Source organism: Phaethon lepturus, unplaced genomic scaffold, assembly GCF_000687285.1.
Source record: "Phaethon lepturus isolate BGI_N335 unplaced genomic scaffold, ASM68728v1 scaffold3883, whole genome shotgun sequence".
NCBI classification, from domain to species: Eukaryota; Metazoa; Chordata; class Aves; order Phaethontiformes; family Phaethontidae; genus Phaethon; species Phaethon lepturus.
Window position 1 is genome coordinate 12,521 of NW_010528230.1, and position 27,951 is coordinate 40,471.

At 38.2% G+C, this 27,951-nt stretch overlaps 1 protein-coding gene across 1 annotated transcript in view; it reads left to right on the forward strand.

Annotated features, from left to right (window-relative positions):
- The first annotated feature begins 794 nt into the window (after nucleotides 1–794).
- Nucleotides 795–27,951, forward strand: part of WHSC1 (Wolf-Hirschhorn syndrome candidate 1) — a 60,979-nt gene continuing 33,822 nt past the window's right edge. Inside the window, exons 1-4 of the mRNA XM_010283594.1 lie at nucleotides 795–1,416; nucleotides 17,086–17,251; nucleotides 23,481–23,647; nucleotides 24,016–24,507. Of these exons, the coding sequence (XP_010281896.1) occupies nucleotides 820–1,416; nucleotides 17,086–17,251; nucleotides 23,481–23,647; nucleotides 24,016–24,507 (1,422 nt within the window). The 5' untranslated portion in view covers nucleotides 795–819. The remainder of the gene's footprint in view (nucleotides 1,417–17,085; nucleotides 17,252–23,480; nucleotides 23,648–24,015; nucleotides 24,508–27,951) is intronic.

Here is a 27,951-nt window from a genome sequence, read left to right on the forward strand (position 1 = left end):
AGTTTTAGCTTGTTGGATGTTTTTAGATTTCTGTATGCAAAATGGGTGTTAGATGACGTTGTTGTTATTAAAAAGCTGGAACTCCAGCAGTTGCTTTGACTATTTAAATTTTGCACAGTGTGACCACTGGCCTGAAGGATCAGCTGGTTCCCAGTGGGCTGGTGTTCATGGTACAAAATGCTCGCCTTTTATTCGGTGACATAGCCAGAACACTTTGGGATACGTCTGAAGTCTGAGCTATGTTGTTTCCTCAGGAGGTGTGCTTTGATGGAAGATTGAGGGCCTGTTGTAGAGTGAGGAGGAGAAGCTTGTGATGCTGCTGTCCATGGTGTAGTTGCTACAGTAACACAGCCTGTGGGGGTTTTACGCTGGCACGACCTCTTGGAAATAAACTCATCTGTTTTACGTTGTTATTAATGATATTATCTTGGGTCTAACTCTTTATTTGTTTTAAACACTGCAATACCTTTGTGTAATTAGTGTGGGTAAGACTCACGCTGTAAATTGTTAACAGATTGTTAAAATGAAACTTTGTGATTTTGCACTCTGTTTTTGTTTTAATAAAATTGATGACTCATCAGTCTTTTTCTTGGACTTTTTCATAATGCATATTAACAGATATTGAAGTATTTTGGTTATTAAGATTGTAAGCAATGCTTTTTGTTTTTAGTAAAAGTTGAATGAAGTACATTGAGTGTTATATTAACGGGGACGTATCTATCTGAATATTTGGTTGCTTTTGACATTTCTGGATTATTAAAATTATTCTCTTGTCTTTGTCTTAATATAGCAGTGTAAGACTGGAAACATCTGGGCTGAATGGACTTTAGCATCAAAAGAAGTTCTCAACTGTTAACTCGAAAAATTAACTACATCAAAATGAAGCAGGTACCAGAGATCCTTGGAAATACCAATGGGAAGACTCAGAATTGTGAAGTGAATCGTGAGTGTTCTGTCTACTTGGGCAAAGCACAACTTTCTGCCACTCTACAAGAAGGTGTCATGCAAAAATATAATGGCCATGATGCTCTTCCATTTATTCCAGCTGATAAATTGAAAGATCTAACCTCTCGTGTGTTTAATGGCGAATCTGGGGCCCAAGATGCCAAGCTGCGCTTTGAACCCCAGGAAATAAAGGGAGTTGGAACACCACCCAACACTACTCCTATCAAGAATGGCTCTCCAGAAATTAAGCTGAAAATCACTAAAACCTACATGAATGGAAAGCCTCTTTTTGAATCTTCCATTTGTGGAGACAATGGTGCAGATGTGTCTCAGTCAGAGGAAAATGAACAAAAGCCAGCAAACAAGGAGAGGAGAAACAGGAAAAGAAGCATAAAATATGACTCCTTGCTTGAGCAGGGTCTTGTTGAAGCAGCCTTGGTATCAAAGACTTCAAGTCCCACTGAAAAGAAGGTAGTACTTTTTTTTTACATTCTTTCTTTTGCTAGGTTGTTAATCATACTGAGATTTCATTTGTTCATATGCTGATCTTCATTTCAGGTATTTCTATAGGTGCTTCCCACACACAGGTCACTTTCTATGATACTCTCTCTTTGTCTCAGTGAAGGACGGATGCACTCTTGTTCTGGTCCATGTTTCTTGCCTAGACAAAGGGTACCCTATAAATTCTGTTTCCATATAAGTAAAATAAGTCTCCAGAGCAAATCGGGGCACGTGGTAGTATGGGATGTATGAAACGGAAGCTTCATCCAGACATGCAGCCAAGATCTAGCGAGGATGTGTGCCTGGGCAAGGGAGCTGGGGCAGCCTCTGAATTTAGAGGTGGCCTTTAACTGTTGGAGCATGAGGTATTCTGGCTTCCTAATAGCCAGATGTTTCAGAAAAAAATTAACTATTTCTATATTCCTGGTTCTTAATTAAGGAAAAATGTACTTGGCTCTCAGTTGGATGATAAGTTAGCTCTTCACCTTCAGATTTTGGCAATTGGAATATCATCCCTACCCTTACTTGTCATCTGAAAAGAGATGGTTTTGCCTGCTATAAATCTAATGGAATTGTAGATACTTGTATTAAATGTCATTAACTGTTGTGGTCAAGTTCACCTGATTTTTGCTTCTTTAAAACATGGGCAGAAATGGAAACTTCATTTTTTTAAATTTGCTTTACCAAGTTGTAAATAAGAATACTGCTGGGAGCCCTTTTCCCCCTTTATTTAGTTTTTGTTGCTAGATTCCATTTAAAGGAATGCGGTTTGCAATCACTTTATTTTGGCGGAAGAAACCTACGTAGCAGGGGTATGTCTGTGTATATTAAATTTCTCAATGAGTAATTCAGAATGGTATTGTATAATAATGGTAAATATTAATGAATGCTTTGGCTAGTGAACAGGTCCTGTTTTTACACATCTTAAACATGAAATGTATGCTATACTTTTCTGTTAACTGCAGGTTTACTAGTTAATGTTCATTCTTACTTTCTCCCAAGGTCACATGTGCAGAGAGCCACCACACACATTGCTGCTGTATTACTGATTTTATTTACCCTTACATTCATCAAATTACGTAATGAATGAGTTTACAGAACTGTGTAAACATTCTTCTAAGTATCAGAAGTATTTATCATTTATTTATGATTTGAATATATTATTCATCCTAGAATGATCAATAGTCATGTTTTCAGGAATTTTATTAAAGAGTTTGTTTCCTTTTATTTTGTTAAGGAGAAAGCTGTAGCATTAACTGGTTCAGACTTTTCCAGATCACTACTCAGAGGTAAAAAGTCTGGTCCCAGTCAATGGTTGGAGTAATTTATTTGTCCTGTTTTTTGCTAATGAGGATAAGTTGAAATAAAAAGCGGTGTATTTATTAGCAACTCTAGCATATTTGTGTGGCTTTCTTGTGTTGTTTTGGGTTTGGTTGTTTGGTGGTTTGTTGTTTTTCTGTTTTTTAGAGAGCGAGGCAATATTTAATATGCCCATCTACACAGTTTATTCTGAGTCCTTTCACATCAGTTGTCGATTAAGGGTGGCCTTTAATTTTTCCTGATGAACAGTTCATTTAAGATTAAAAGAAAGGTTGGTTTGGCTTCTCTGAGTTGTCTTTTGGCGAGAAATGGTCAGGAGGAAACCATGTTAACACAGTTTCCCAGAGTGCTTGAGACTTGATGGCTGGAGAGTGATAGGGTTATTTGATCCTGTGACAAACCAGTGAGCTACCAAACTACCAAATCAGGCAACCACCTGCTTGACCTCAGACTTTGCGATATTATAACCCTTTTCAGAACGCTTGAAACAGAGGGCCATGCTTCTGGCTTTTTTTCCTTGCATAATGCACTTTAAATCACAAGGGCAAGAGGAAAAGCATTTGAAGGTCACAGGATGTTGTTTTATGATATAATTCATTGATTGTAAAAAGTCTGGGACTTTTCTTTCTCTCACAAGGAGGGTTTACAACTGTGCAGGTTTAAAATAAAGGAAGAAAAATGTAATACTAGGGAATATGCTGAAGGAGACTTTTCAAATGTTCGTCCACATGTAGACCAGTGATACGTGTGTTCTCTGTGATCATAACTGTAATATCTTAATATCAGTGTTCTTTGGTTTCAGGCTCCTGCTCGAGCTGTTCTTCATCGCTAACATCCAAAGCCTTAATGTTAGTGCATTGTACTATGGTTTTATGTAACTGATAGTGGCTACAAAGTGGAAATTAGAGAAATATCCTTGGAGTAAAAGCTGATTCGTTTTGCACTTAGATATCTGTTTATTGTAAGTTACAAGTTAATGTAGAACCTGTTTGCCTGGTTTTATTTCTGGGCTGGCTTCTCTCTCAACTTCTTGTTGTCCGAGCTCTTAGTCTCTTGATTGAGCAAAAATCACCATTGTTCAAATACTGCTTTTGTATTACTGTAGTAATACTACGATTACTGTAAGGTAATCGTATTTCTGTTTGATGGACATAGCAGATTACTGTCTTGTGGAGGTGAGAGGCATATCGTTTAACAAATGTTCTAGTGCTCTGTTGTTCAGTTTTCTTGTTGTTTGGGCATTTTTTGTTACCATAAAGGAAGGCTGTTTAAAACTTTATCTGCAAGTCAGTTTTCAATTGGGAATAAATGTGATCTGACCAGCTCTGATGTGAGTTAGATTTCTGTTGATAATTGCCACCTTTTCCAGGCCTCTGAGAAACAGCTGTACTACTTTCACTTTTCCAAGGTAAAGGAGAGGAAGTGGGACAAATCGTGTCTCTTTCCTCCCACGCCTCTTGCCTTTATCCTTCTCCCTGTCCCTGGTATCTCTCCACCTCAGGAATTTACTTGAAAATCCAGGCCTTTTCTGATCAGGCATAGTTTACCAACTTCTATGTCCAGGAACTACATTGATAGCAATCTGACACCATCTCCAAATGTTCTGTTTTATTAGTCATAGGTATGACATGTTAGTGTTTGAATCGTCACCAAACCCATGGACTCCAATAGTTGCCCGCTTGATAGTGCTGCTCATGAGAATGGCAGCATGTTTCAATACTAGATTTTGTGGTGACTGCTTTTTGAGTCATTGTTTTATCAGTTCTTGCAACACTACCATTTAGGAATGAGGACTTTCCTACATTTTTCTCACTCAATGCTTTTGTTAGAAGTGAAACAATCCTGTCTGGAAGAGAATGGCAGAGGTTGGAAGTAATCCAAGTCCAATTCCTAGAGCAATCCAGAGTTTCTGTATGGGAAATAGAGAGGGTACTTGTATCTGCAGCTCTCATGATGGTGGTCCCAAAGTAGGTCTGTGCTCTCTAATCCTAAGACCAGCTCAGTATGTGATACTGGGATATTGGAGCTGGTTCTGCATAAGCCAGTTTGGGCCTATAAATGGCAGTTTGCCCTTTTGGCATGGCTTCCTGGCATGACTTCATAGCATGGGTGCAGCAGCTCAGAAAAGCAGCAGCGCTGTGTCCAGAACAAACCTGTAAGTCCACACACTGCTATACTTGCTAGTTTAGGGATTCCAGCTGTGTAAGACATACGTGATCCAAAAGCTCTACCTTCCACATAGCTTCCTATCCAGTTTTCTTGTAGCCCTCTTTCGGTATGGTACCAGAAACTTTGCAGTCGGTTACTCTCTCTGCTCTGTACAGTCTATAATGATTTTGCAGCAGCTACGTGGGAGGCAATTTCAAATTACTGGAGAAATTCCACTAGTCCTTGCCATGTGTTTATGCTGCCATTTCATCTTCACAGAGAAAAACTGTTCTGGACGACTCCATTATATCTGATATCTACATAATGTTATAATGCCTTTATCAGTGAATGGCAAAGATTTAGAAACACAGGGTAGAACAGAAACAGGCTGAGGATTATCTGCTGTTTTTTATGCTTCTGTGCTAACTAAATACAGGAAGATGAGGACCACTGGAGGTGGGCGTGTTGCTCTGATGCTTGCATCTAGTCAGTAGAGATGAGCAGAAACCAACAAGTTCCCTCTGTAAGGTTGGAGAGCTGTGCTCATCAAATGTTTGATTATCCTATTATAGCTGTTACAGCCAGATCCTGAGGTGACTTGTTTTGTTTCAATTTCAAAAAAAAGCAAAAAGAAAAAATAAAGTCAAATAAATATGTCTTTTTCAGGAGGACTTGATTGTTTTTCATCATCAATTAGTTATTAGGAAATCCTGGTCAAGTACGATTACTGAACTTGTCATAAAATGTGCAGCTAAACTACCACAGGAGTCGGGATCTGTAGTTGTAGGGTAAAGTGAACTGAATTACTTTTTCTTTTTTTAATAGGCTGTTCTTGAGGTATCAGATCCTGTCTTCAGGTGAGTGATAACACAAGCTGTCTGGCGGATGTCATCAGAATCCCGAAGGAGTAGGAGTAACCCTAAAAATCTCTTCTGGGTGATCCTTTCAGGCACAAGAGAAATAATTTCTTATTCATTTTGGAAGGGTTCCTGAGCTACTGTTTTGCGTTAGCCATTAGTAAAGGATTACATTTAGCTACGCCTTGAAAAGTTGTTTGTGCTAAGCAGCTCACAATGTGAAGCGGTAATCGTTGCTTTGGAACTTAAAATTGCTTTTTCTTAACACCTCATTGGAAAAGTATCTTAAAGAACTACTTGTAGGTTAAGAAGCACCAAAAAGCATACAGTGTCAAGATTATACTAGTTTGGGGAGAGATTAGAAACTATAAGTATTCTGAGTGGCTACAAAATTAATTACAGAAAGCTCAAGTATTTGTTCAAGGCTCTCCATACCAGACTTCCTGTTCTTGTATGTAGAAGTGGCTGAATTAAGTACACTTTCTGCGTAAAACTGTCGTCTCAATATGTAATATGTAAATACTTTTTTTTTTTCCCTCTCTCCATAAACACATCGGTGGAAGAATCCAAATCAAACATGAAATATTATCTTGAAGTGATGACAAAAATGCTAGCTCTACCAAGTTAAATCAGAGCGCCATATAATTCAGCACCTCAGCTCGGGAACGAGGTTCAGTAGAGGATGCATAATGGAGAGTATAGATGTGGCAAATCATGGAGTGATGTTCTCTTTGAATGCATTCAGCCTCCTGCAGTTTGTGACTCAGAGGTTTATAGAGCTGGTGACTTTGTATTTAATAGCTGTAGGCAGCTAAATTCATGGAGGAAGACCTCAGTTTCTTTTTGAGCCAGTGTGAACTTTTTGCATCCATGACATTAAGTAATAGAGCAACTCTTTGTCCTTTTCAACTTGCCACCTAATTGTTTCACTTGATGCTCTCATAATACTAGAGGTAGGGATCATGGACGAACTTCTCTATTACTGGTAGTTTTACAGATTTCTCACAAACCTGCTCAATTTTTAATTTCAGCTTGAAGAGTCCTAGTGTGTTGTTCCACATCTAGGAGCCATTCCAGAATGTTACTTCTTACTATCATCCTTTCTCTGAACTGTGATGCCCTTTTGAGTTCTGCTGCCTTTTTTTTTTTTTTTTTTTTTGAGAATGGGGGACAAGAACAGTACAGGCTGTTCAAGATATAGGTGTCTTGTCAATGCATACAGTGGCATGTTAATGATTCTCTATATAGTTCTCAATTATTTTTCATTATAAATAATACTTAGCATTTGCTTGATTCTTGACTGCTTGTGAACACTGAGCCAGTTTTCTGTGGAAAAGAGCTGACCAGATGTAGTCTAACTCAAATTCAAAGAATGTCAGGAACTGTTGCATTGTTTTGTACTCATCTTTGGTTGGTGCGTTATAGGACTTTTTTTTAATTTTATTTTGGTCTTTTGGGCACTATGGTGGAAATAAGAGATCAAATAAAGTGGTGAGCAGGGCATCTTCTGGAAGAGCTAGCTTCCCTTTATATCTCAACAGCAGATTCTGTGCAAAACACAGTTGAGAGGTTAATGACACTTTTTTGGTTTAATTTTTTTTAAGTTGACCAGACTTATTCTCAGTCGTTGCACTGGTAGTGTCGTGATTTAAATGAATACTGTCATGTCAGCATCTGGTCTTTGCATTGTATTGACCATTACCACTTGGTGTGGCAAGGAATTAGCTTGTTTTCACTGTTTTTCTGTCCAAGATACGGTGAAGCCTTTCTGTTGCTCTGCTCAGTGTTCTGCTTAACCAAAATAATGTATGTCTAACTTTTGTATTTAGCTGAGAGTTAGATCTACAGTTCAGGGTTATGTTACTTGGATGGATTTACAGGCAGATTTTTGGGAAACTTTAGTGATCTGTACCAGATGTCATTTCTGGCCCTTAAAGCCCCTTTTTGTCAAGAAAGAAAGATGCTTTGTAGTAACCCTTAGGCAAAGTAGCAAAGGCAAAATATTTTGATCTGTCTTGGAACAGTGATAACAGCCTCCTTTACAAGTTTCCTTGTTCTGGAGTGGATTTCATGTAGGGTACATGAACTTTAGGACCTCCAAAAGAGGGCTTTGTTCACAGACACTATCTTTATGTTTGTCTATTACCATGGTTCATTATCCTCCTATTATAAATAAATAGATCCAGCCAGGCTAACATTTATATTTCTGCTTTTTGTGAATACTTGAAGTACCTAGAGGAGTTGTTCTCTTGAGCATCATAAAATAGGCAGTGACTAAAACTAAGTTGTCAATAATAAGGAATTAATTCCCTTCTCACAAAGAGAGTTTATAAAAATGCTTTACTTGGAAGCCCAGTGCAAGAGGGAAAACTAGACCTTGCACAGACAGTTGTTAAACAAGCCCTGCTGCACTTGTGTGAAGAAGTGAATGTTGCCTCATAGCAGCAACGAATGCTAGAAAAGATGGGGGAGGGGGGTGATTTGTTGTTTTGATAATGTATGTCAACTCAAATGTTGAGGATGCTTGTAATGAAGTAAAATAATTTGGGATCTTAGTTCTTGTAGAATTGATAGCACTTTGATCACGTGCTTCATGATGTTGCACTGCAAGGACTGATCTATTTTAGTAGTCCTACGGAGTTGGGGCATTTCTGGTTGGAGTTTCCCCAGGTTTTCTGTGTATCTTTTATTGCTGAAAATAAGGAAATGTTTCTGGAATATGCTTCAGCATTTTCAAATCAAGGAAATGTCTGTCTTAAGGTTTTTTGGGGGTTCCTCCCCCACTTGCTCCTAGGCTGATTAACCACTGATACTGTTTCTTGCATTTCATCTCTAGAAGAGGAGGACCTACTACTTGTATGTAACAACAGAACCTGGATAGAAACCTCTTGTGCCTGCTTTTATGTATGGGAATCCATTTTAAAGGTCTAATCTCAAAAGCAAAGTAGTACTTGGACTATGTCAAACTATTTGTTAACTAACAGAGACCTTTTATGCCAAATGAGCATTTGTTCTATTTAAGCCTGGACAGCTTCTTTCAGAAGTGTTCTTGTTGCAAAAAAGAGTAGAGGTAAGTATCTGCCTTCAGCAGAAAACAATGTTCTGTAAATGTAGTTGCCCGTTGGCAGTATGACCTGGGCTTGGGTTTTTCTGTTTTCTACCAAGCTTATTAGGATCCAGAACATCTACCTGCTAATTTGAATGTGTTTGAGTAACCAAGAGGAAGATAAAGAAAGTGTTTTGAGAAAACTTTCCTACTGAACTCTACAAGGGTGTAGGATAGTGCTCAGGGTAAGGCCCTGATACAGATTCTGGTCTTGAAAGTATACATGAAACTGTAAAACATACTTGAAAGTATGTAAAACCATTGTACATGCAGATGATAATACATTTGGATATGGCATTCTGAAAATCTGTAGATACACTGAGATGACTTAGCTTTCATTCTGTTATCCTATGTGAAATCCATATGGAAGTTATTGAGAAGTAACTGTTTGCCATGCCAAACTTCCTCATGGCTCTATAGTTACGCTTTTCCAGAGTTCTGTAGCATCTCATATCCGCACTGTCTTATATACCAAGATACCGCATCAAAGGTTTAAACTTTTGAAGACCGGTGAAGGTCAGAGAAGTTGGATGCAGGCAGAAATCTTTTTCTAATACGAAGTGTAAAAGAAGGTTTCATTCATTCTGATCAGACCTTATCTAATTTAAATACCTATTTCTAAAACATGGAACCTTTCAATAATAAGCCAGTAACTTGCAATTTAAGAGGTCATCTAAATGTAAATGCAGAAATTCAGTAAAGCAGCTGAAAGAAACTGCTTTCCACACTTTTAAGAAAGATCGGGGGTTGGGAAGTATTCCAGAACTTGTATCTTACTGCATCTATCTGTGAATTCTAGTTACTAGAATACCATGTTCAGTTTATTTCTAAAATACTTGCTTACATAGGGTTTGTGTAAAAGAATATTGCTGATTTGGATAGACAGATTTGTTTTTAAATGTAAAAACATCTTTAAAAAATTCTCATCTGCTGGAGATTTGCTAATGAGGGAACCAAAGCCAGAAAAAAAGAATTGAAAGGTAACCAGTTTAGTGGTTGATTTAAAATACAAATTTGAGCTTTTATCATGTTTTAAAATCCATAATCTACGTTATGAATACCTGTCTAAACTTAAATGGATTTTTATTGTCTTCTGCCTGCTTTCCCTCTTGGAGGGGAGGGTCCTGCATGGTGATATTCAGCATGCTATCCACGAACTCCTGTAAATAAGTTTGTTGAAAGAAATGGAGGAAACAAACCTATTGTCATGAAACTTATATTTGGTTTCAAAGAGCCCCAGCCAGCACAGAAAAGTTTTCAATGTATCTACAAGTAGAGCAGCGATTTTCTTCAGCCATTTTTGTCCTCTTGTTTTATAGCTTTACAGTCTAAGCACATTGAAGAAAAAGAAATAGATCCTGGTTGTGGCGGGAAGATTCTAACCTAGTATCTTCTGCAAATGTAATTCTTCACACTGCCAGATTTTACCTCCTTTTAGTAATAGAAGAAAAGTGGTTAATAATAGAAGACAAGAAAGATAACTTGAAGAAATAAATTTAATGTAATTGCTCTCAAAATTGAATTTGGAAGGTTTTCATTAAATGTATAACTTGGTATAAAACAATTCAGAAATGTGAAAAACTAACAAACCAACCCCCAGTATAGTTTGTTCGTTTTTTTGTTTTGTTTTGGTCTGGACTTTTCATGTCCTCTTCCCCCTCAGTCTTTACCTCACTGCACAATATAATACCTGTTTTACGAGGGTGTAGCAGATTTAATTGTGCAGAGGTTGATGCAATGGCCTTTTGAGGGCTGCAGTCTTTGGATGCTCTACTGAAGGTGTCCCTTTGACTGAAGGTGGAACACAAAACTTTGCCAACTCATTGCTTCTTTCTCCATGTTTCCTCATCCTTCTCCATTTTGTAGTAATAATTCACCATTTTCTCTTAATCTTGCGAGGGTCTGGTTTACACTTTAGTCTTCTGCCTGAAACATTCTCTCTGTAGGCAGTTGTTTGCTGAATGTGTAATTACACAGCATTCTTCCATTAGCTAATAATCAGAATATAAGAAGACAAAGTAGAAAAAACTTAGTTTTAATTCTTAATACGTTCAGTTACTTGTGGTTACTATCTAAATATACTCCCCCACACCCCAGAAGGTGGGAGGTATTTGGATAAACATAGGGCCTCTAAGGACTTGTCCTGGGATAAACAGATGTACTATAATGTGTGAGTTATTTTTATATATAAATATATATATATATTCACTACAATGTGAACCTTAGCGGGGGAAAAAAGAACAAAACAATAAGGCAGTTAAGTTTCTGAGGATACTGTATTTTTATAGACAGAATAATTTAGAATGAGCACTGGCCATTTTTTAACAGACTTAAGTTGCCACCCTTTTCATTTGAAGCAATAGTGTATGTTGAGGGTTGTGCATAGATTTTAATCAGCTGTAGCTGTAATTTTTGGTTTTGAAGTGGTCTGACTTTGAGATATTTGTCCTCAATCTCAGAGTGAGAAGAAGCCATTTCTCTGTCCTGAATGACAGGGCATCACTCATGGGAGAGTAGCTGCATCCCTCCATTCCTTTGCCTGAAGATTGAATGGTGATTTGTCTTTTGTCAAATGAAGTTCCTGAATTTTTCAAGAAGCAAGAGCATTCCTAAGAACATAACTGTGATGGTGGTTTTTCAGGGAAGAAATGTTTGGAATAGTTGTCTTATTACGTAGTTTGTTTGTTTGCTTGTTTATAGTGTCCTTAATCTTTGGTGAATTCAAGTGACAGAACAACATTAAAAAAAAAAAAAAAATCTTTTCTGTTCTGTTGCTCTCTTTTTCTCCAGACAAGCCTACCATCTCTCCTGAACCTCTGAAAAGAATGGAGTTTGTTCTACAACCACTTCCTTAGTTCACTATCTTTCGTGATAGAAAGGCAAGAGGATACAGAACATTGTTACTTCTATTTTTATTACACAACTCCATGATAGAAAATCGGGAGTATTAGCGGGTGAAACAAAGCACAAGTAGATAGCAGGACCAGAAAAATATGTGGTCTTGGTCAGCAAGCAATGTTATCTCTTCCATAGTAAAGAAACAAATTTGACTGTCTAAGTTTGTGTGTTCTAACTTTGATTCAAAGTACATTTTAATTGCATGTATTCTGTTTAGGGACCTTGATTATTTTGTTTTAGTTTCTTTGTAATGTTAGTAGATTTTTTTTTTTTTTTTTTTTTTCATTCTGGCATGCAAGTAGCCTGTATTTGTAGCGCAGCCTTCTATTATAGTGCAGTCCAGTGGAAGTTCTTTGATACAGGATGGAACTGAATTGAAAATTAAAACAAAGGGAGATATCGGATATCTGCAAGTTGTTCAATATGTATCTCCCCATTATGTTACACAGAGGAGAGCATTTACTGTCTTCACTTGTCTTTATTGTTCTCTTTTTTTCTTGTCCAGTATTAAATTCTGGTGGTGTATTCTTCACCAATTCTCAACATTGTTCTTTGTCTAATCCCTTTTTGACAATTTACAGTTAGATGAATTTTTTAAAAATTATTTCTATAGCTTTCCAAGTTTGTATAATGAAATACTAGCTTTTTGATGCTTCCAGTAATTGGCAATAGTTTGCGGGGCTTATAATTGCTTGCACATGTATGCACACATACATATATACACAACATAGATAATGAGAATATTAGTATCTCTACCACTGATCATTTAAAAAATGATAGTTATCTCAATCTGACACCACCTAGTAAGCCTTACAGGTGTTTTGGGTTTTTTTTTAAAGAATTTACACTTGTACCTTGTTTACTAAACACTCATCATCATATTTTCATAACAGAGTCTGCAAACGAACCTAAAGCTTTCAGTACACTAAAGATGCTATCCCTAAATGCAATTTTTTTTTTTGTCATTTTAAGATAATTTTAAGCTTAGTAATTACCCGTCAATCCTGGTGTGTTCTTGTCTCGCCATATTCATTAGTCAGACCAGGACTAAATGGAAACTGATTAGACTCTTTTGATCAGATGTAGGCAAAGTTTATTAAATATCAGTGTTTTCTGTGGCCAAGCCACTTTGGGCTGGTAGAATGCTGACAAGCAGTGTCATAAATTCTTGTCAGTCTGCCTATCACTCATCACTTATGAAAGTACTGAGAGAAATGACAAACAAATCTGTGATATGATAAGGGAGGAGGAAAAGCATGTGAAGTTTTCTTTTCTTTTTTTAGTCCTTCTCAGCCTATTGCAGCTGCTGGCCCGGATGAGTTTTTAAGGGTACTGGTGTTCTTCAAGGTATAATTTCTCACAGAAAAACTCAGTTGCAGTAAGGGAATTATTCCATTCCAGACTCCACGCCCTTCTGGCCAAAATAAACTTAAAATCCTTCTAGCTGCCTTTCAGAGCAAGTCTTTAATTAGGATACTAATCCAGAAACTCAGGAATTTCAATGTCTGCCATACTGAGTAGTGCAGAGCCTGTCAAATATCCTATGTACTCAGTGTTGGGACTGGTCATCACCTGCTCAATCAGGCTTTGATTGCTCATTTATGTACCTTCTCTGCATTGTAGTGTTTTGAAAGGGAAAAGAACCTCTGGAATTCTTTCCCAAAGTAGAAAAGAAATATGATCACATGCTGTTTCCTTCTTCTGTTTAGCATAACTGGTTTAAAGTTTGGGGCTAAGGAGATGGAGGTGATAGCTATCTCAGAGGCTGCAGAGCTTGCCTATAAATAAGGAAGGAGAGGGAGGGTAAATTCTGCAACTAAAGATGTATTTGTTTACTTCTGTCAAAACTGCAGTAAAAGGTAACAGGATGAGGCATACGTGGAGCGGTCCAGACTTACTTAGCAGTGACAGCAAGCAGACTGTTCTGTGCTCTTGTGCAGCACAGAAAGCCCAACAGGCTTTACTTTGTTGACGTTTACAGATAGGACATCTCATTAGAAATGAGAACAATTTCAATCAATAAAAAGTCATTAAAAAGACACAAAGAGCCAAAAATTGAGAAGGTATTTTAAAATAGTTTAATTTTTTGTGACCTTCCCTTGCTTTACAATAGTGTTCTAAACCAGGAGTCTCCCATCTTAATTTGCTTGCTTAAGTATCATCACAGAAAAAAATTGATCAGCTATTGCAGGAGGAGGTATTCCCTCTCTTCTGGTGTGTTCACACAGACCACCAAAAGTGTGCTTCCAGTCCTGCCTCTCCATCTTCCACAGGTGCACACTCAGATACCCTGTTCTGTCTGACAGGAATTGTTAGGAATTTTTGTTAGGAATGAAAATTTGCCTAAACAGCAATTCTTGTTTTCTTCTGGAGGAAAAAAAACTACAAGCCACATTACTTTTTTTTCTATACTGCTGTGTAACTTGAATGGTGATTTCCTATTCTTAAAAATTGCATAGAGTACAAGTATCTTGTAAACAAGCTCCAACTCTCGTTGCATGAGAACGTAGATGCCATTGGGGGACTGGGTGGCAAATTTGTTTAGAAATGCTCTCTTCCTCCCATCTCATCCCATCAATAATTAAAATAACCCAACCTGGATACTGAAATAAAATCTATGTGAGTAGCTGCCTTCCAGTATCTAGCATTTTTTGATGTTTTTAAACAATTTAAATACTTGAGCATTTAATGCTATGTTGGCAATTTGCAAAAAATGTTTTTGAGAGGAAATGCTGAAGAGGCTGTTGATGTCCCACAGCTGCTTGTCTCACAAGTACATGCTGGGTATTTCACCTCACTGTTTACTGTTGAGATACCTATTAGATAGATCAGAGTAATTCCCAGAATGAGAAAATCAAACTAAACCAGAATGGTATGGGAAAGTCAGATAGAAGTGAGCGAGTTCATGGTGATATTTTGTATAGGTTTTAAAATAACTTCATATGAGAGCTCTTAATGTTATGTATCTAGAATTCTGTGCTGTATTTTTCCATTCTTTAAAGTATGCGCATTTTATCAATAAACAAAAACAAATACAGCAATTGTTGTGTAGATTAACATTGCAGGTTTTATCAGAGCCTGTCATTTTCAAATTTTTTATCATGATCCAGTATAGTAAAATAATTCTGTGAATACTTAAAATTTGTGAAGTATTTTGAGATATATTGAAATGCGGTATTCAACCCTATGCTGCCACCCCTTTTAGATTATACTGCAATAAGCAGCACTGCTAGAGCCTTTTCATTATTCCAGCCAGCTCCCTCTCAGACTGTAGTCGTAAATCTTTGCAGCTTAGTTGCACTTTCCGAAAAATACAGGGACTCATAAATTAAAAATGAGATTCAGAATCCTGAGTAACTTTTACATCTCTGAAAAGTTAACTCATTGAAAAATATTTTCATTCCACCTATTTAGTTTAAATGCTGAGGTCAGTTTGTGTCTGTTAGGATTAATGTTTTTCTGGATCCGTTCGCAGCATATGTATTTCTTAATTTTTAGCTTCTAAACATAACTTTTCATGTCATGTTTAACTGCTAGAAGGAGCATTTGATTTTTCACATCTGCTTGGAATCCTTTAGGTCTATTGAGACTGTTGGACTTGATGCAAGCTCAGCAGGAGGGGTTTTCTGACAGTCTTACAGAATCTTTAGCGAGCCAAAAACCTTGAGACATGGGAACATGGCTCTAGCTGGAGGCGCATGAACCAAGCCGGAATTCATCAGAAAAGCTGAATCACTGGATGAGTAACTGTCCCTAACAACTAGATGAGTAACTGTCCCTAACAATCAGATGACATAGCATCATGTATGTTTACCAGGCATAGCTTTAAAAGCTTTGAGGAAAGGAGTTTGAGTACATTAAGCTTCAGGGTTTTTTATTGGATGTACCTCTATGTTTGAATAGCAAAACAAAATCTCTATGCTCTTGTCACGCATCAAAGAATTTTGTTGTTTCTGTTTGGAAAATAATGTGTAATTAGTTATGGTAGTATTCAGTGGATTTTAAAATCTGTACAAGGTAACCTGATCTACTCTGATTCAACATGCTCCAAATACTCCTTTCTACATTTTAGATTTCTGGTTTCTTAACAGTGTTCTTTCTTTTCTCTTGCCACTTTTAATTAATTAAACCAGAATTTTGCTCCAGCTCTAACATTAAATCCCCTGAAAGCCTGAAGTTCTGGTCTGCCTTCTGTATGTTGAGCTGGTGCTATGTAAGATGAATGATACAATGTGTTGCACATAAATTTAGTACTAGAAAAACAAAAAGGCAAATTAAAAATAGGTGAATTTTTTTTTTTACAGATACCCATAATGAGACACATTCTGTGCTTTCTTCTATCCAGAGTTAGTGCTTACCTAGATAAAGACATTCATTGTTTGTATCAAAAAGAACAGATGAAGCCAAAAAGACAAAATGTAGCTAAATGGTTTTAGTTTGTGAATAAATGTCTGTGTTGCTGAACTTTGTTATGATGCAGTAAAAATGTGTGTCTGTCATAGGGGAACACAAATTCTCATGTAGTTAAATCTATCCCTTGAAGTGGAAATAGTTCTGCAATTGTTTTCCAATAGCTAAAATAGCTTTAGAGCACCAGCTGAGCATTCACTAACTTTTATTGCTAGAACTGGAACAGAAAAAAATCCTGCAAAAGGGTGTGGGGAAGGGTTCATGTCACACATTCTCAGTATGTAAAAAGACAGCTGAAGGATGCAGAGTTCTGTTTTTTTTAACTGAATATTTATGTAATTTCTATTCAGACATAAAGACAGTATTTTGGTCTACTCTAGTGTGGTACTTTAATTACTTTTTTAAAATCTAAGAACACATTTCTGTGTATAACGCTTAACGTGATTGGTAATATTCAATACAGAGGGAGGTTGGCTCTTATACATCTACATCCAGTGCTCAGTTAATGTGTTCGAAATTAAAGTAAGCATTCGTGATGGTTTTTCAGCAGTTACTGAAAAAGATAAAGGCAAACCACAGCTTACTTGCCAATATTTCTAACTAAAAACAAAAACATAAATGGAATTTGGAATCTTTTGCTGTGAGAGAACAAAAATTATGACTTAAAGTTTTTATTACACATGAAATATAGTTTATTAGTAAACATGATAGCTCTTTATTCTGGTGAACTATTTCTTATTTCCCTCGTGTCCATTACCATTCTCTGTGTATTTACACATAATGAGAATGCTTAAACAGAATACAAACTGTAGTTTGTTATGTGCTATTTAGTAACCCTAGTGCATATCTGAAGAAACATGGTGATAGTTTTTGGTTTTTTCTCTTCTTTTATCTTTTAAGGCTCCTGCTAAGAGAGATTCAACTCAAAGTACCATCAAAGAAGACAAAGTCCATCTGTTGAAGTACAATATAGGAGATCTAGTGTGGTCAAAAGTGTCTGGTTTTCCATGGTGGCCATGTATGGTTTCTGCTGATCCTGTTCTCCATTCCTACACTAAACTAAAAGGTACGTCAGTGATGCTAGAAACATCCAGATTTCTTCAGGTATACATAGCCATTACTTTGGGAAAATTCTGTTCTTTATTTTATCTGTTCAATTGTATCAGTAACTGAATCAGCTCCTTGTCATCAAGAGGAATCTTAAAATCATGTAACCACTATTCTTGAGCATATAGCAGACATAGGGGTTTTCTCCACTCTGTCTTTTTAACTCTGAACATTCTCTGAAGATACCAAAATTGTGATCAATGAAAGTGTGTGGAGTCTTCTTAAAAAAAAAAATCTGATGGTATTTTTCATTGTTTTTATGGAGATGCTTGGAGAAGTGGTACGGGCTAAAAATTTTATTGAAAGCTACTGGGAAGTAAATACTCCTGATGATTATGCTTTACTAAAAGCAGTCCTTAATCCAAAAAAACCCTAGATTTTCTGTGATTCACAGAATCAATACGGTTATCTACAGAAAACATTAGTGGATTCTAAATGCGGGGACTACGAAGTTTTAATGACATTTTTAAGTAGAAGTCTGTACCATTTCTTAATATCATTTGCAGCTTTGTTCTCTGTTCTGATACCTGAAACTTTTGAGGCTTATAGTAATAGAATCATAGAGTAGTTTGGGTTGGAAGGGATCTTTTAAAGGTCATCTAGTCCAACCCCCCTGCAGTGAGCAGAGACATCTTCAACTAGATCAGGTTGCTCAGAGCCCTGTCCAGCCTGACCTGGAATGTTTCCAGGGATGGGGCATCTACCACCTCTCTGGGCAACCTGTGCCAGGGTTTCACCACCCTCATCATGAAAAGATTCTTCCTTAGACCTAGTCTAAATCTTGTTGTTTAAAACCCTCTTTTTGTTTAAAACCATTACTTCTTGTGCTACAGGCCCTGCTAAAAGGTCTGTCTCCATCTTTGTTATAGGCCCCCTTTAAGTCCTGGCAGACTGCAATAAGGTCTCCCCAGAGCCTTCTCTTCTCCAGGCTGAACAACCCCAACTCTGTCAGCCTGTCCTCACAGGAGAGGTGTTCCAACCCTCTGATCATTGTTGTGGCCTTCTCTGGACCCTCTCCAGCAGATCCATGTCTTTCCTGTGCTGCGGGCTCCAGAGCTGGACACAGCACTGCAGGTGGGGTCTCACCAGAGCAGAGCAGAGGGGCAGAATCCTCTCCCTTGCCCTGCAGACCACGCTGGTTTGGATGCAACCCAGGATATGGTTGGCCTTCTGGGCTGCAAGTGCATGTTGCTGGCTCACCTCCAGCTTTTTATCCACCAGTACCCCAAAGTCCTTCTTGGTAGGGCTTCTCCCCATCCCTTCATCCCTCAGCCTGTACTGATACCGGAAGTTGCTCCGACTCAGGTGCAGGACCCTGCACTTGGCCTTGTTCAATCTCATGAGGTTCACATGGGCCCATTCCTCAAGCTTGTCCAGGTCCCTCTGGATGGCATGCCGTCCCTCAGGCGTGTCAACTGCACCACTCAGCTTGGTGTCATCTGGAAACTTGCTGAGGGTGCCCTCGATCCCACTATGTCATTGACAGAGATACTAAAGAGTATTGGTCCCAGTACAGACCCCCAAGGGACACCACTCGTCACCAACCTCCATCTGGACATTGAGCCATTGACCACTGGATGTGATCTGTGTGGACCCTGTGGATGTGTCCATCCAAGCAATTCCTCATCCACCGAACAGTCCACCCATCAAATCCGTAGCTCTCCAATTTAGAGAGAAGGATGTTGTGGAGGACCGTGTCAAAGGCCTTACAGAAATCCAGATAGACAACATCCGTAGCTCTTCCCTTGTCCACTGATGTGATCACTCCATCATAGAAGGCCACTAGGTTGGTCAGGCAGGACTTGCCCTTGGTGAAGCCATGTTGGTGCTCTCAAATCATCTCGCTGTCCTCCATGTGCCTTAGCATAGCTTCTAGGCAGATCTGTTCCATGATCTTCGCAGGCACAGACCTGAGGCTGACGGGTTGGTAGTTCCCAGAGTCCTCCTTTCGACCCTTTTTAAAAAAGGGTGCAATGTTTCCCTTTTTCCAGTCTCCAGGGATTTCACCTTGCCATGACTTTTCAAATATCATGGAGAGTGGTTTGGCAACTACATCAGCCAATTCCCTCAGGAATCCCTCTGGGATGCAACTTGTCAGGTCGCATGGACTTGTGCGTGTTCAGGTTCCTCAGGTGGTGTTGAACCTGATCTTCTCTTACAGTGGGAGGGACTTCGCTCCTCCAGTCCATATCTTGCAGGCTCAAGAGGTGTGGGAAGACACTGTCAGTGAAGACTGAGGCAAAGAAGTCGTTGAGTACCTTAGCCTTCTCCTCATTCCTTGTTTACCAGTTTGCCAGTTTTGCTCCTAATGGGAAACATGCTTTCTTTGACCTTCCTTTTCTGGCTGACAGGAGCCCTTCTTACTATTCTTTGCATCCCTTGCCATTATCTGTGCTGGTTGTGGAATGATAAAGTAGTAAAGATTGGAAATGACCTCTGCAAGTAATATGGTCTCCAAGTTAGAGCAGGTTGCTCGGGGCCTTGTGAAGTCAAATATTTAATGTCTTCAAGGATGGAGACTTCACAGGCTTTCTGGGCAACTTGTTCCAGTGACTGGCAGCCATTATGGCAAGGAGACTCTTCCCTTTATCTAGCTGAAATTTCCTTTGTTTCAACTTGTGTCCGTTGCCTTTTTTATTAGCACTGTGTGAGTCAGATTCATTAGGAACAGTTTGCCCTTGGTGAGTCTGTGCAGGCTATTCCCAGACACCTTCTTGTCTTTCATGTGCTTCGACATGTCTTTTTAGGAGAATTCAACCCATAGTCTTGTAGGTATTGAGAGTAAGCTAGTCAGCCTATATTGTAGTTCCCCAGATTGTTCTTGTTTTTCTTGAAGATAGGTGTGATGTTTGCAATTTTTGCCTTTTTCCAGTTGTCAGGTATCTCCCCTGATGGTTGTGACCCTTCAAAAACTATAGAGATCACCCTTGCAATCACCTTGGCCAACACTTTCTACTCTTTCTGAGGCATCCCATCTGGTCCCATAATCTCAAAGATGTCCAGTTTGATCAAGTGCTCCCTGACTTTTCCTCAATATGCTGTGGGTAGTGCCTCAGTCTTGCAGCCTTTATCACTAGACTAATGGATCTGGAGGCTTGGGGGCAGATGTTACAGTTTAAAAAACAAACAAACAAAACCCTGAGACTGAGAAGGCGTAGAGTATCCCAGCCTTTTCTGTGTCTTTTGTGACTCAATGTCCTGCCCCAGTGAGCATTCCTTAGCCTTTCTTTTGCTACTGTTGTATTTTCAGAAAATCTTCTTGCTGCACATTGCATCCCTCACTAGTTTGAACTCCAGCTGAGCACTATAAACTATTTTTTACTATGTATTGCCAAACTGTACTGAAAGTTTGGAAAACCTGAAAACAGAATCCAGAAAACTTGCAGATTAAGGAGAAAAGCAAGAAGTTAATAAGAATATCAAACCACAGTAGGAGCACGTAACTTTGGTTTGATATTTAGGCTTCTAAATACTTTGATATATTTTATTAGATCAAGCAAAAGTATCAGCTTCTGTTATTATGAACAGAATAGGGCATTTACTTGTCACCAGAGATTTCAGTAACCTTTAACTATGTATTTCCAGGTTTGGGAAAGGAGTGTTTTTGTGGTTTTGTTTTTATGTAGTTTTCAAGGGTTGCATTGGGAAATTGGAAAATGGACTAGAATATACATCTGAAATTTGCATTGGAATTGCAAATTTCCAATGTGGAAGGACTGTAAACGTGTAGGATTTGAAATCAGAATACTCTTGACACTTTGGAGCTGTGGTCTGAAAAAAAAATGCAGGTCAGTAGGAGTAAGTGTTGAATTTTTACAGTGGTAGGTGATCAAGCTGGGATATGAGTGGAAAGCTGCATTTTCACAGAAAGGAATCTGAGAGTTGTAATAACCCATTGTAGTTTTCTTTGCAGAAAGACCAAAGTCACACTGACATAAATTAATAGTGCTGCTTATAAAAAGCGTGAAGTAGATCCTTTGCTTTTCCAGTGGTAGAATGGCCTCAGCAGGAGTACTGTATTCATTTCGTCCCATTTGGACCATCTCATTTCAAGAAATGTGGACCAGACAGAGAAGGTTCTGAGGACAGCATGAACAGAAATCTAAGAGTCTACCTGAATGGGCAGACTGAAGGAACTGGGGCTGTTTACTCTGACAAGGAGAAGATAAAGGAGAACCCAGTAACTGGTCTTAAATAACTTATATGCAAAGAAGAAAAGGCATAAACTCTTCTTGTTCTGGGAAAAAGAGAGCTTAGTAGCAATGAATATTTAGACTACATATTAAGAAGAACTTGGAAGGGATAAAGATAGTGAAGCATAGGGGTGGATTGCCTGGAGAAATGGTGTGGTCTCATTCATAGGAGGTTTTTAAGAGTGAGTGAATGAGGAACTCTAGGATTATAGCTAGACTCAATGTTGGTAGTAAACGAAATGGCTTCTTCAGAACTCTTTCAAGCATTCATACAATTGCTAGAATGGCTATTATAGACTCCTCAGACAAACTTTTCTTGTAGCAGTCTTTCAGAGTTTTGATCAGGCAGTCCTTGTGATTTTAGTCTTTGATTAGGTCTATTAGGAGATAAAGAGCTGGATTTTGAGAGAAATAAAGCTCTTTATTTGTTCCTATCTGAATTACTTTGCTCCTTGAAAGGAGCAAGGTTTACGCTTCATTATTAAGAGTCTCTGTGGTGGCTTTTTATAAGACACTATAGAAATCGCTCTAGCAAAAAACAATGTCATATGTCTGAATGCAACCTGTGGAGTACTAACAGAAAGGGCCTATGTACTTTGAGGTGTTAACTTCCATCTCTTTGAAGTAATATGGATGATGGTCATTTCTGATATTTGCTCTGGAGTTGGCTTGGGGCCTGCCTTTTCTTTCAGGAAGTTTGACTAGTTCTGGGCAGGAATCATAACAGATGAATGCACACTGAGGTGCATATTTCCATCAGTACATATTTCCAGTCATGTATTATCTTCCATCTACCGTTTACAATTGAGGCACTATCAAAAGTCTCCTGTTCCAAACAGAAGAGTTCTTTTATCTGGGAGTTGTAGAAATACTCAGCTAGGTCTCTGTGTATTTCTCATTTCTAGGATTGGGATCAACAGTGTTTATAAACAATGTGGATTTATGAATGCTAATACTTATTGCATCATTCCAGCTGGTTAGGCTTGAGAAAAGTTCGTACATTTCAACTTGTGGGATGGACACTTTGACATGAGAACGCCCATACTGAGTCAGACTTAAAGCTCCATCTTCAGTGGCCTGTCTTTGACTGTGGTGGTCAATCACAGATGCTGGGGTACAGAAAAAGACAAGTAATAGTGGTGGGTCCCCAGAAAACTCTCCCAAACCTTCAATAACTAGTGGTTCCAGGATTCTGTGAGCCAAAAATTGTATCTTTGTATATAACAACCCTTAATGAATTCCACTACTTGATCCAGGAGCACTGATACGAATTCAGCCTACAGAAGTTATCTGAAGATTCACAAATAGGTCCAATGATTCTAGTGGTAGGCACTATTATTTAGACTCCTTAATTAGGCAGTTACAGCTGTCCAACATTATACTGTAAAAGGAATAGAGTGTCTATGTCTGCTTGACTGTTGGCTGCTCAGAGGCAGATCTTTACAGCTGGTTGTAAACATAGTCTGTGTCATCTCTCTGTCTGTAGCTAGGACATCCTGGTAAATTACGGGACATCCTGAAAAGTTATCAATTATTTCACCATAGACAGCTTAAGTCATTGGCACTCAGTAGTCCCTAGTTAAGCAACATTTTCTTGACGAGGAGAAGATAATTACTGTGTGAGAGAATCAGAGATGAGACTGAGTGCACAGGCAATCCAAGCTTTGGAAATTTTTTCATATGTAGCATTTTCAGAAACATCCAGGCCTACATGTAAGTTAATATATTATGGAAAGCACTGACAGATGATTGTAACCTTAAGTTAATTTAGCAAGGCATATTCTTATTTGGAATTAAACTATTGGGCTTTTGTGTCAAACTTCATAGATTATAGCTCAGAGACTTTCAAGCTGGTTGAGTGTCTTTTTGAAAGGTTAACCAGTTCTACTGTGCTTTTGTCATAGGAACTGTAGCAGCTTACAAAAAGTCTTCAAGTCTGAAAGTACAGAAAACAACCTAAGATGTATCTTAAACACATTCATTTTTAATTTCCAGGACAGAAAAAGAGTTTTCGTCAATACCATGTTCAATTCTTTGGAGATGCCCCAGAGCGAGCCTGGATATTTGAGAAGAGCCTTGTGCCCTTCAAAGAAAAAGACCAGTTTGAACAATTATGCCAGGAAAGTGCAAAACAAGCCCTCACTAAAGCAGAGAAAATAAAGGTAAGAGGCTACCAAGTTGGACAAGATATCCAGGTTTTATTTTACTGTTACAGGTATGTACAGATACAAACAGATACTCTAGAAAGCTTTAAAGGCAGCTTGTTTTACAGAGACTTGTAGTCTTGTAATTCACTTAGAGCTGCAAATAATGGGATGATTTACCACTATTTGTTACTTATTAAAAATCAGTACTCTTCTGCTTTGTCATTGATTCATGCATGGTATCAGTGCTATCAAATATAATTCCATTTGAATGTCTGAATTATAGTTATACATTACACTTAGTCTCTTGCAGTTGTTTTGTGTTAATGTTGGGATTTGGAAATCACAAGTGGGCAAATTTCTCACACTGTCATCTTATCTTGCAGATGTTAAAGCCTGTTTCAGGGAAGCTGCGGCCACAGTGGGAGATGGGTGTTAAGCAAGCAAGTGAAGCAGTAGGCATGACAGTGGAAGAACGGAAGGCCAAGTACACCTTCATCTATGTTAGGGACAGACCTCATCTTAATCCTCGAGTGGCAAAGGAAGTTGGCATTGCTGTGGAACCATTAGAGGAGATAGATGAGTTATCTTACTCAAACGAAGAAACCACTCCAAGTCTGAAGTCGATGAAGGAGTCTGGCATTCCTAACAAGAGGAGGAGAAGGACATCAAAATTGTCTGCCACTGATGATATGCAAGAAAGCAGTCAGTCGGGAGCTAAGAATATTACTCCTCAAAAGTCATCCGAACAGGCAGAATCCAAACGAGGGATAGGCTCCCCTCTCAATAGAAAGAAAACTCCAGCATCTACTCCGCGAAGCAGAAAGGGCGATGCAGTATCTCAGTTTTTGGTCTTTTGTCAGAAGCATAGAGATGAGGTTAGTCTCTTTTAGCTGTTATTGTTGTTGATTGCCTCTTCTCATTTCTGTACTTAAAGGAACTTCTTTGGTTGACTAAACATAGTTGTTACTGTAGAATCCGTAATACTCTGGGCTTGACAAGGTATGCCTGCGTCTAATCTTAGTCTAGACAGGAACAGAGAAAGAAGGGAAGGTAGATGAGCAATATGAACAAGATAGTGATAATGCCATGGTACTTGAAGCATTTTGTATCTTCCTGCGTGATCTAATAGTCCTTTGTATTAGCCATAATTTTTTAAATGTATGTAAAATGTAGTAGATACGCATACATATGCTTAGGAAAATTTTAAGAAGGTTATGCTGTTTATGGCGATCTACTCATAGTTAGCTTGCACATTCTTTCTGAAGATGTGGCTTAATTCCTTCAGTGTGTTCCCTTGTCTTTGAACTCCTCAAACTCCATTTACCTACCTAGAATCTTTTGCTGAGCTTCAAAAGAAGCTAGTTACCAAGGCTTGTTAAAATCTCTGTCAGTGTGCAATCTGCTGGGACAGAAACTAGGTCCTCTTGAGAGGATTACACTCCAAGACAAGGTAGAATAAATAAATACCTTAATATCAGTATTTCTTGGGAAGACTGTTAGAGGTATAAAAGTAGTACTGTTCTAGCTTTTTACTTCAAAATCATTACCATAATTTTTCTTCCTTACAACCCTCTGCTCCATTTGCAGTACAGTTCCATGCACTGAAAGAAGCATGAGTTCTCATATTTTCTTGTAATTGTACTATTCTATAATATCCACAAAAGGACCAGAAAGTTAGTGGTGACTTTGTCACACTTTTTTGGTTGACTTCATTATAGGATATTTGTGTTAGAAAACATTAATAGATACGAACTTTATAAAAGAAAAATTGAAAAATGTTTCTATTGTTTGAAAGTTAACTAGTTGTGGTTCAACTTAGGATCTTTTTAGATCATTGCAACTTAAGCTAATATTGAGAATGAAAATGAACACAGCATTACATATACTTTTTAGTGGCTTTGGTTAAATTGCAAAAAGGACTGGCAGTTCATTTTGCTGGCTCCAGATGGGAAAGGGTTTTGTAGCCAGACTATTAAGTAGTCTGTATTAAGTACAGATTTTGGTATATTCATTATGAAAAGCTGTATGGGTAAATCATCTGTCTCATATTTGAGAGACCCAAGCTCTATTTCCAGTTCTTCTATAAGTAACCTTGTGTCTTGTATAATGGCAAGGGGGGATTTCCTTAGCCTTTAAGGTAGGTAGCAAGAAATCTTATGCAGTATTGAGGGACATGAAATTACTTTTGTGGAAGAAACAAGATGATTATGACTGGTTTTATGGACTCTTAGCCAAACATATCTTACCACAGAAGAGACATGCTGAGTCTCTGATGTTATATTTCTTGATGTTATATTTCTATTTTCTGTGCCAGTTATCAAGCTTCATTCCCTACTATGGTTATACTGTAATTCTCAAATTAATAGACGGAAGATATGAAGACTATTACAATATTTGACATTGAGGAATTGCTTTGTCTTCAGTGTCTTCTTGAGAAACTGAAAAACTTGCATAAACTTGAAAATCACATTGATGATAGTGGCTAATATTGCACAGAATTAGGAGGAAGGAAGTTTCAAAATATTACATACATTTAGAAAGAGGACAGTGTACCATTTCTTCCTGGAATACCTTTTAATAACACCAGTCATGAAAACCCAAATCCACATGATTGTGTGATCCATTCTAACGGGTACAAAAGCATTTCTGTATGTAGAACAGAACTCTGTTACAAAAACTTAGGATACCAGGTAATTGCAGATAACAGTCCCTCTGACTGATCAGGGACGTAGAACCTGCCTTTCCGTTCTCTCAATTTAAAGTTAACCGGCAAAGTGGGGAAATACCATTTGAGATATTCATGGTTCTTTCACGGAACCCAAGTTACCTGAGTTTAGTTAATGCCTGCAGCCTGTCATGTTGCTTTTAAGTTGGCAGTTTTGTGCCTTCGGTGGAAGGTGGAGACTGTATCCAAAGCAGTATTCAGTGTTTCCCCTTCCATTAGACTTACCTGGTTCAACTTACATGATTTGCTTTGTATCCAAGAGTTTGTCTTGTTGCTGTTGTAGATGTTTTGAAAGGAGTGATAACATTGGCTAAAAAACAGGCCTCTTTTTGAGCTACCTGCATTGGTGGCATCTGAGCATTTAGTATATGGCTACTTTAGTATTTGCATGTAGAAGCTTAGAAGAAAGGAAAACTATGGATCCAGAAGAGGCTTTCAGGCCCCCAGACTTGGGAAGTGATGGAAGTGGATGGAAAGGAATGACTGAAGACTTCTTTTTGGGGGCCTTTTAATAGTCATGAGCTCTCTTAAAAGTAGACTCATTTCTGCTCTGTCTTGCTTGGAGTCCAGATTTGTAAAGTAATAGGATTCATATATAGGTTTGGTTTTATTAATTACTACTTTTTGTGTTACTTTTTCTGGGGATAGGATAGTGAGGAATAGTTGAAATTTTTAGAAATTAATGATGGCTGCTGGAAGACTGGATGAGCTGCCAGAAAATGTTTTTTAATGATTTAAGAGGCATGCCTCCCTGAGGGAGCCATTGAAAGCTTGGAGCACTTTCATGGTTGTAGTGGTGCATTAAGTATTTTATGCTGTTACCAAAGGAGTAAAGATATATTTTTGTACTATTGGCATTCTGTGTGCCTCCTCTGTGGAATGTAACCATTGTAATTATTAGAAGGGGGTGTCTGACGAGATAAAGATATCATTAATGAGAGAAAACAGCTCTACTGTTTATATTATATCACTGATTTGGGTCTTAAGCCTGTTTTGAGGTAAATTAAGAAATAATTTCACTAGTAGGGTTTACAATTGAAGATTTCTGTGTGCATAAGGAGTTGTTCAACATCAAGACAAATAGGAGTGAAGATAATAGGCTCTGCTTGGATGAGCTAGGACGTGCCTGGTCTAATTATCATGTTTTCTACACCTACCATGACATCAATTTCCAGATCAAAGCAAAGATCTTCCATGTGTTCTGTAGCATAGTTAGAATAACTACCTGGGTAAAGTGCATGATCTTCATGATATATCAAGATACCCGATACATCATTTCCAGTATGTATGCCAGGATTGAGTATTACAGTACAAAGAGTTTGGAGAAGACTGCTGGGCAGATTCCTTGAAGGCCTTCTTTGTGAAGATCCCTGAAGGATTAAGAACCATGGATGTCTTTTGCTTGTTATTTAACAGCACTCCTAATCAGTTGAAAGTTGTTTTTATTTGTGTTTTGGTGGGACTGGAGGTGGTGTTAAATTCATTTGTGCAAAGAAAGCTGTAAGGTATTTCTTAGAGAATTAAATAACTCCACGCCCTAGTTGAGCACAATGAACATGGCAGCAATGGTCAAAATTTATGCTAATTTCTTTCC